The sequence below is a fragment of the Cydia pomonella genome, chromosome 27 (assembly GCF_033807575.1).
Source record: "Cydia pomonella isolate Wapato2018A chromosome 27, ilCydPomo1, whole genome shotgun sequence".
Taxonomy (NCBI): Eukaryota; Metazoa; Arthropoda; class Insecta; order Lepidoptera; family Tortricidae; genus Cydia; species Cydia pomonella.
The window spans coordinates 2,440,272-2,450,374 of NC_084729.1; the positions used below are offsets into that span (position 1 = coordinate 2,440,272).

General features: G+C 41.2%; 1 protein-coding gene across 1 annotated transcript in view; it reads left to right on the forward strand.

Moving 5' to 3' along the window:
• LOC133532742 (zinc finger protein 436-like) overlaps positions 1 to 9,510 on the forward strand; it is a 28,459-nt gene extending 18,949 nt beyond the window's left edge. Inside the window, exons 6-10 of the mRNA XM_061871527.1 lie at positions 985 to 1,063; positions 2,420 to 2,544; positions 4,470 to 4,581; positions 5,872 to 5,976; positions 8,538 to 9,510. Coding sequence (XP_061727511.1) covers positions 985 to 1,063; positions 2,420 to 2,544; positions 4,470 to 4,581; positions 5,872 to 5,976; positions 8,538 to 8,669 — 553 coding nt within the window. The 3' untranslated portion in view covers positions 8,670 to 9,510. The remainder of the gene's footprint in view (positions 1 to 984; positions 1,064 to 2,419; positions 2,545 to 4,469; positions 4,582 to 5,871; positions 5,977 to 8,537) is intronic.
• Positions 9,511 to 10,103: the final 593 nt, after the last annotated feature.

A 10,103-nucleotide genomic window follows, 5' to 3' on the forward strand; every position in this document is an offset into this window, starting at 1 on the left:
AAATGTTATGAATATCTACCCGAAGTGTTACAAGTATAGTCGAGTTCATAAATATGTATACATTTCTTCACCTTAATCCATTGTAATAAGGTCAAAAAATGTATACATAATTATGAACTTGACTGTGCAATACCAGCTTTGCAACCAAAAATCACGGATGTTTAAGTTTTTTAATAGGGCGTCTTGTATTTATTGTAAAATAAGTAAATAAAATTACGTCTTTACAGCATAGAATTAAAAAAACCAATAAATAAATTTTCTTAGCGTGTTTTTAGGGTTCCGTAGCCAAATGGCAAAAAACGGAACCCTTATGGATTCGTCATGTCCGTCTGTCTGTCCGATTATGTCACAGCCACTTTTTTCCGAAACTATAAGAGCTATACTGTTCAAACTTGGTAAGTAGATGTATTCTATGAACCACATTAAGATGTGTACACAAAAATAGAAAAAAAATAATAAATTTTGTGGGTTCCCCATACTTAGAACTGAAACTCAAAAAATCTTTTTTGTTCACACCCATACGTGTGGGTTATCTATGGATAGGTCTTTAAAAATGATATTGAGGTTTCTAATATCATTTTTTTCTAAACTGAATAGTTTACGCGAGAGACACATCCAAAGTGGTAAAATGTGTGTCCCCCCCCTCGTAACTTCTAAAATAACAGAATGAAAAATCTAAAAAAATTTATGATATATATTGCCATGCAAACTTCCACCGAAAATTGGTTTGAACGAGATCTAGTAAGTAGTTTTTTTTAATACGTCATAAATGGTGCGGAACCCTTCATGGGCGAGTCCGACTCGCACTTGGCCGCTTTTGTAAATTGTACGAACACTTTATTGCAGTGGCAACATCGTCGTAGTTTTTTTGATCTTGAATTACGGTTTCGAGTATCGTTGACTAAGGAACCCTAAAAGAGACAGTAAAGACACATGGTTTTCATGACTGCCCTGTCCGATATACAATGATGTTGTTTTCTGCAGGAAGCAACATTCCCCCTTTGAATGCAAACTCTGTGACAAGAAATTTTCCCGATACAATGGCTTATGGTTACACAATAAGGTATGTTCTCGAACTGTATTATACTTATATATATAAATATTATAGGACATTATTACACAAATTGACTAAGTCCCACAGTAAGCTCGATAAGGCTTGTGTTGAGGGTACTTAGACAACGATATATATAATATATAAATACTTAAATACATAGAAAACACCCATGACTCAGGAACAAATATCCATGCTCATCACACGAATAAATGCCCTTACCAGGATTTGAACCCGGGACCATCGGCTTCATAGGCAGGGTCACTACCCACTAGGCCAGACCGGTCGTCAAGAATAAAACACGCGTGTATATCTTATACCTTTAAACGAGCAATTCTTGTATATATATATATATATTTCTGTGATCTCGGAAACGGCTCTAACGATTCCGCTGAAATTTGGTATATGGGGGTTTTTGGGGGTATACAATCTATCTAGATTAGTCTTATGTTTGGGAAAACGCGTGTTTTCGAGTTTTCATGCGTTTTTCTTTCGACGTAGAATATGGTCGCTAATTTCGTATTGCCGGCCACTGTCTGTCTGGTCCAGCGGGTTAAGACGCGGACTGCTAAACGAGTGTTGAGGGTTCGAATCTCGCCCGGTGACTAACTTTATTTTTTATATGTTCAAGTTTATATATTTTTTTTTAATTTTTATTGTTTTAGACAAGTTTAATTTAGTAAAAAAATATAGTTATAACCGAGCAAAGCTCGGTCGCCCAGGTACTTTATTTCTAATGTGGCAAACGGTTTTGGTGTCAGCTTGATGCTGAAAGTGCCCGCCCACATGGGTGACAACTCAGCGCTGTGTTTCAGCCAGAACCAGACTTCCTTTTGCACCTCCACAATTAATTATATATAAGCCGCGTTTAAAGATTTACTTATAATAAATTAAACGAAAGATAGGAAAATATAGTGCTTTTTAAACTAAGTAATAAAATAATAATAAATAATAAATATTATACGACATTATTACACAAATTGACTAAGTCCCACGGTAAACTCAATAAGGCTTGTGTTGCGGGTACTTAGACAACGATATATATAATATATGAATATTTATAAATACTTAAATACATAGAAAACACCCATGACTCAGGAACAAATATCCATGCTCATCACACGAATAAATGCCCTTACCAGGATTTGAACCCGGGACCATCGGCTTCGTAGGCAGGGTCACTACCCACTAGGCCAGACCGGTCGTCAAAAATGTATTCAGTTATTCTATTATCTGAGGTGAGGCGACTAAAACAAATGTATGGCCGTCGGCGTCGAGCGTGCGTCCCAGGGCCTTGGTTATTAAGCTTACTGTACGGCGTGGTTTGGACAATTTGTGTAGGAAAGTCATATTTCATATATTTCATAGGTATGCCACACGGAATCATCTCAAGGCGCATACTGCGTAGAGTGCGACCGGCGCTACGCGGACGTCTACCGCTACCGCTGGCACCTCAGCAACAGCGCGCGCCACCGGCCTAGGGCTAGATTACGGTAACAGTTGCATGTATATGTATTAGGTATGTCACACCGAGTGCGACTGGCATAGAAGGTAGCTGAGTTATAGGACTAAAAATATTTTATAACGAGCTTGTATTTAACTTGCCCTGTTAGTATGTGTGTATGTTAGTAAGTGTGGGTCGAATCTCGGAAACTAAATTTGACCCACTCCCCAGTCTTCGATTGAACTGAAATTCTGCATACATATCTACATTTTGTACATATACATATAAATCGGGTGATAATGCAATATCTGTAAGAGGAGCCATAGACCATAAACCATAACCAGACAAAACCATACGGCTCGCACTGTCAAAAACTTCTCAGATCTCACGTAGAGCCAAGCTTCTAACTCTAAAAGACCTAACTTCATAAACTCTACACCTTAGTCAAAATAAGCAGGCTGGATCTAGACCAAACTAATACCAAAGACTGCCATGCTTCTCTGTCCAAAGCCGTTTCCGTCCAGTCGACGGCGCCGAGTTCGCTAAGGTCTTTTTGCACTTCATCTCTCCAGCGGTACCTAAGGCGGCCAGACGGTCTTCGGCCATTTGGAACTCCGAAGTACGCCGTCCAGACTACACGATCTTCACCCATCCGGATTCCGTGCCCGCAACCCATCGGAGTCTCGCGGCTTTCGTTTCTCCAATGATGTTCGGCTCCGACACCAGATCTTCAATCTCCTGGTTCTTGAGGCTCCAGGTTCCATCCTCTTCGCGTGTGGGTCATAGGATTTTTCGGACCTACGTATAGACCTATTATTATTATTATTATATTGGCCACGACATCTATAGCAGATGATTGTTGCAGCGTCGGGTTCAATCAGGTGTTGCGGGGAAGTTGATTGCAACGTCTGCGACGACTGAAGAGTCCAATACCGGTTTAGCATCTTCTGCCAAACACAAACATGACGAAAGTCCAAGGGAGGTCTAGCAGCGCGGAGTCTTTTCTGCCTAAGATTCTCTAACCAGTCCTTGTCATGTTTGTCTACACCCGCTTTGAGATCTCGACGCCACTCTGGTTTCATTTTAGCCTGAGATTCCCAATTGTGAGGTTGAATATCGAAGATCAGGTCCCTCTTGCAGCAGTCCTTGAATCTAAGCTTAGGGCGTCCAACCGGTCTCCTGGCGTTTGCGATTTGGCCCAACCTGACTTGACGTGAGTCTGGTCGGCTCCATTATATGTACATGGTAAAGCCATACCTACCTACCTATATATGTATAAGTCGGGTATCGTGGGCGTATCATACTAGCGACAGTACATCAGAACCTTCAATAGTGGATGACGAGGGCTTTCAATGAAATACGATGTTCAACTCAGTCTTTGCTGGGCAAGACTGATTATAAAACATAGCACACGTTACACTTTTTATTTAAGCAAGCCAGTGGGTTAGACCCAGGAACCGCCACCGACGTCATCTCCCGTTTCCATCTCCAGAATGATTGACAGCATAACTTCAATTGTTCTCGATTTCAATTGTTTTAACAGCGCACTCTTTTTACATTGTCATTTTCTATCTTAGTATTATTATTGTGTTTTCACTTCTTCTTAAAGTACCTGTTCACAAAACAACCTGTACCAATTTCTCCGGAGGAATCGCTGAATCCTGAGTCACAGGCTTTGTCCTAGTTCAGGAAACAGAGGCTCAATCCTAATGGAACTGTTACAAACCTAAAATAAGTTTATTTTGTAATTTAATGTAAGCCTCACATTTTGTATTAGGTTTCAAGTAAATAAAGATTTATTTATTTATTTACTCTATGACGCCTTGGCGGAACTGCGTCGAACGCCACTCAGGTGTAACGTAACACCCTAGCTTGCTCTATTTGCCAAATATGGCGTGATGAATAGCCTCTTAAAGGCGATAGATGGCACAATTCTGTCGTTCTCCGACATATATATAATTTACACTTGTCCAGGATCCCATGTCCCGGGTGCGACAAGGTGTTCACGAAGAAGATATACATGAAGGACCACTACGACCTCGTGCATCTCAAGAAGTACAAGTACCGCTGCGAGCAATGCGATAAGGTAAGGTAAACGACCGAGCGCCGTTGTTGAATACGACCCGGGTACGTCCTTAAACTACGTCCACAAGAGAGGTATGGATTGTGAATGTCACCTCGTTCTGTGTGGTAGGGCACACCACAGCGGATGTCATTCCAGATCTAGAGCAGAGCCCAACTGGGGAAGTACCTCCACCTTACAGAAAATCGCAGCCAAATAACACTAGACCATACTCATAGTATTGTGTTCCTGCCGGTGAGTAAGGTTGTCAGAGCTCAACGAGGGGGAGAGGGGGTTAGGGTCGGCAACGCGCATGTAACTCCTCTGGAGTTGAAGGCGTACATAGGCTACGGATACTGCTTACCATCAGGCGGGCCGTATGCTTGTTTGCCACCGACGTAGTATTAAAAAAAATACCCAATGCAAAGATGAAGTATGTAATTCGTTTTTTTTTATAAGTTAAAAACTTTATAAATATGATACGTAACATAAATTTTATTTGGTTAATGGTTATATACACTTGATTTACAATAACAATAAGACAATAACTTTAACTAGCTTACATCTAAAATATTTCCTTGAGGCATTGTACCAAGGATGCTGGCGGCATTTCCTCGTTGTATCGCAATGCTGATACGTTATGCGAGGAAGCCGCTAGCTCTTCGCTCACCAGTTACGTCAACCAGACGCTTCGCGATTTCTGCAAACAAACTTGTGCTCGCTGGAACCCCATGGACCTAGAGTTTCAACATCAAATGGTACAAAATGGTACTCTCTACCGAGACTCTTATATTACGTTTCAAAATTTCGACGCTTTCTGCCGGTCCGCCCGCTTTTTTTTTTAATTTATATCAACAAATACTTATGACTATAAACATATAAAATCTTCACCAAACAGTTTGTTGGCGAATTATGTCTTTTTTGAGTTATTGGAATATTTATATTAGTCCGTTGGAGGTGGGACGGTGCCACTGTCTACGCAGGTAGCATCCCACACTCGGGGCTTGGAACCGGTTTATTTTTAAATCCCGAAATAGCCCAATATTTTTAATTACTTTACACTCTACGTAGGACTGGATCATGTATTTAAGTAACAACTTCGCATTATTACATAGTCCCATTAAAAATTTAATAATAAAACAAAGAACGAAAAAGAACGTAATAAAACCGGTATTTTTTGTATGAAGAAAAAACCGGTTCCGAGCCTTGCCCACACTAACATCCGTCCCAGGCTCCAAGGAACTAAGGACACCCCATCAGGCCTTTCATAATTTAATGTGAATAGATGAAACTTCCCCGTGGTTGTTGTTTCAGAATTTCCTCCGCAACGCAGACCTGGTGCAGCACAGGAAGCGAGTGCACGAGGGCATCTTGCCCCCCAAGAACAAGATATGCTACATGTGCGGACGCGGGTTCACAGTACGTAATACGTATACCACTGGTTCCTTACCTTTTGAGTCCTGTGACCCGTAAGACTAACTAGGGATGGACCCGGGTATGTCCTTAAACTACGTCCAAAAGAGAGGTATGGGCATTGTGAATGTCATCTCGCCTTTTGTGGTAGGGCACAGCACAGCAGATGTCATTCCAGATCTAGAGCAGAGCCCAACTGGGGAAGTACCTCCACCTTACAGAAAACCGCAGCCAAATAACACTTGACCCTACTCATAGTGTTGTGTTCCTGCCGGTGAGTAAGGTTGCCAGAGCTCAACGAGGGGGGTGGGGTTAGGGTCGGCAACGCGCATGTAACTCATCTGGAGTTGCAGGTGTACATAGGCTACGGAGACTGCTTACCATCAGGCAGGCCGTATGCTTGTTTGCCACCGACGTAGTATAAAAAAAAAAGGTATCCTGAGTTTATCCCTCCTCCCAATAATCATCAATAGTCTTTCTTATAGGTCTAATCTTTGTTATCTTTAATTAAGCTTATTACCCCCGTAAAATACCAGTTTTACCCCCACGGGGGTAATAGACTAATAGTATTTTTTCTACTCGTCGACTGTAATGGTTGAATTAAGATTTCGTATACCAAACTGTAATTGCGTACGTTTCATGTATGGGGTCCAACTCAACTATAAAAAAAAAGACCAATCACGTGCCGCCGAGTTCCCATAATAAATAGTAACGGGCAGGAGCGAGGGGTCGCGCGTTTATGTCTTGTACTACATTTTTGTATATACTTACCAATTTTCATTAATTATTTAGGTATTATAGTAAAAAAAGTATTATTTTAGATGACTCGTAGAAAAAGTATTGTAAACAATAGTGATATAATCAAGCTTTTCAATCTCGTACCTTACTTAGGTAACTCAGCAAACTTCGTTGCCTGTTGCGGTACTCAACTGAAAAGCTGTCTATCATATCACGATTGTATAATCTATTTATTTATTCATTTAATCTTTATTGCACAAAAGAAAACCTTATAGTACAAAAGGCGGACTTAATGCCATGAGGCATTCTCTACCAGTCAACCTTTAGGCAAAGCAGAGAGATTGTGGACGGTGCTACTTTAACAACAACAACCAAATATAATACAATAACATACCATACATACATAATACATAAATATACATACTTATATTTCTTGTGACAAAACATATAGAGCTTACACATACATTATTAATTTTTCATTCTGCTAGCAAAGAAAGCACGTAATGATTTTTTAAATGCAAACTTATTTTGAGCATTTTTGATGCCGTAGGGAAGTCCAACTATCTTCTATCAACTTTATCTTGATATCTATGTCGTTTAAAGTACTAGGCCAAGTTTGGTATTGTTTTTAAATAATTCGGATGCCGAATTCATTATGGTATCAATATTCAATAATCTTATTGACACCATTCCGAAGTAAAAACACATAAATGTGAAAAAAAAATTTACCTAGAACCTAAACTTAGGGCGTGGGCACACTGGCGATTTGCGAGCGAGTTGAAAGCCAGGCGAGCGCGCCAGGGATCGGAACCGGTTTTTTGGAAAAACTTTGAAATAAACATATATATTTTTTTATATAAAATATTATTTATTATTCGAATACGATACATACTAAAATATATCTAAACATAAAACTAATTAAAAACTAAACCTAAATAAATCAGAACTTAAATATAAATATAAACTAAATATGTATAAAAAGAACTACCTACCTATTGGCTACCAGGCCGTCCCCGATGCAAAGGTGCCCACCACGCTCGCTGCATTGCCGCGTTGGATTGCGATGGATAGCCTTTGCATCAGGAAAAACCCAGAGCGGGGGTCAAGGCCCCTTTCTAGCAGGCGACGACCCAGATCCCGGAGGAAGGACTTATATATTATACTTATAACATATATTTCGGTTTATTTTATACTCCAAATATAGGACTCGGTTGTGTTTTTAGATAACGACTTCGTATTATTAGATTGCCCAATTAGAAATGAAATAACAAAGAACGAAAAAATACCGTTTTCGTTCCCATACAAAAAATACCGGTTTCCGATCCCTGGAGCGCGCAACGATTTCGCTGCGTAAATACTGAAATACATAGGACTTATAGGTTTACCTATCATTTAGGAAATTATATATTTTCTTCTATGCCGTTTAATACAATTTTGATGTCTACCGTTCTCCAAGTCTTCCTCAATTGCTCAAAGGTTAACTGGAAGAGATCCCCGAAAGGGATTAGTTCGCCTTTGTACAAATGATGTGTGTTCTTTCCTGTTTTATGTTTATTTTTCTACAATAAAGTGTTTTACTACTACACTACTACGAAATACTGGGATGGGAGTGAATTCGTTCGTCGCTTTCAACTCGCTCGCAAGCCCATTAACCTCAGACGTCGTCGGCTGAACAAATTAATACTCGGCCATCCTAGCTTTGTCAGTAGAAAAAGGCCGCAAACGTGGAAAATGTAGGCACGAAAACTCGATCTCCCATACATTTTGATTTTGCGACTTTTTCTACTGACAGTTTGCTTGCTAGAGTATATATACATGTATTGTTGCAGACGAACAAGATCCTGACGAACCATATGCGCACACACACGGGCGAGCGGCCGTTCGCGTGCGCGCGCTGCCCCGCCGCCTTCGCGCAGCGCGCCGCGCTCCAGCAACATGCCCGCGCGAGGCATTCGACATGACACGTCAGTTATGCGATTTCTCACGCAGGGAACAAGCGTCAGCTGTGCCGCGCTCGAGCAACATGCCCGCGCGAGGCATTCGACATGACACGTCACAGTTATGCGATGTCTCACGCAGGGAGCAATTGTCAGCTGTGCCGCGCTCGAGCAACATGCCCGCGCGAGGCATTCTACATGAAACGTCACCGATGTCTCACGCAGGGAACAAGCGTCAGCTGTGCCGCGCTCAAGCAACATGCCCGCGCGAGGCATTCGACATGACACGTCACAGTTATGCGATGTCTCACGCAGGGAGCAATTGTCAGCTGTGCCGCGCTCGAGCAACATGCCCGCGCGAGGCATTCTACATGAAACGTCACCGATGTCTCACGCAGGGAACAAGCGTCAGCTGTGCCGCGCTCAAGCAACATGCCCGCGCGAGGCATTCGACATGTCACGTCACAGTTATGCGATGTCTCACGCAGGGAACAAGCGTTAGCTGTGCCGCGCTCAAGCAACATGCCCGCGCGAGGCATTCGACATGTCACGTCACAGTTATGCGATGTCTCACGCAGGGAACAAGCGTTAGCTGTGCCGCGCTCAAGCAACATGCCCGCGCGAGGCATTCGACATGTCACGTCACAGTTATGCGATGTCTCACGCAGGGAACAAGCGTTAGCTGTGCCGCGCTCAAGCAACATGCCCGCGCGAGGCAGACTCCGACGGGATTTAGACTTCTTACGAACGTACTTTATAATAACACGATAATACAATGGAGAGAACTTCAATGCGCGGGTCGTTGGCGAAATAACGCTAGAGTTACCTGGAAATGGTTTTATAAATAAAATAATTTGTAAATGAAGAGTTTTTTTATTAATCTTTATTAACTTAAAGTTTTTATGCACTATACAAAATTGTGCTGTACATATATGGTGAACTTAATTAATGCCTTACACATATCTAGCGTACTTTTCGTAGTACAAGAAGATATTTTCTCGAGTGAAAACATTTGCATATTAATATTTGGAACAAAACAGAAATACAACCCAAAAAAATCTAAATGGTATTTAACCCTTTTCCAGGCCGTACCGATCTACGAGGTTTACCCAAAAAAAAAACAAATATATTCCAATTAATCCAGCTTTGATGATTCATTTGAAGACAAGTAACATTTCCTGAAGGTGGTATCTAATTTGAACCTTAAATCGGAATGCTAAAGTTGAAATACTTTTCTGTGGAGATCTGAATTTGAACGCATTGCATACGTCATTGTACGTTTTGTCGTCGTCGTGTTGTATATTTTATATAGAAGTAACAAACATACACCCGAATTAATAACCTCCTTTTGAAATCTTGAAGTCGGATTGATTATTTGTGTCTAACAGTTTTTGGCAGAGGGTCACCCGCACCGTTTACGATTTTTTTTTCAAACTTGATGAATGATGATGAAATGTT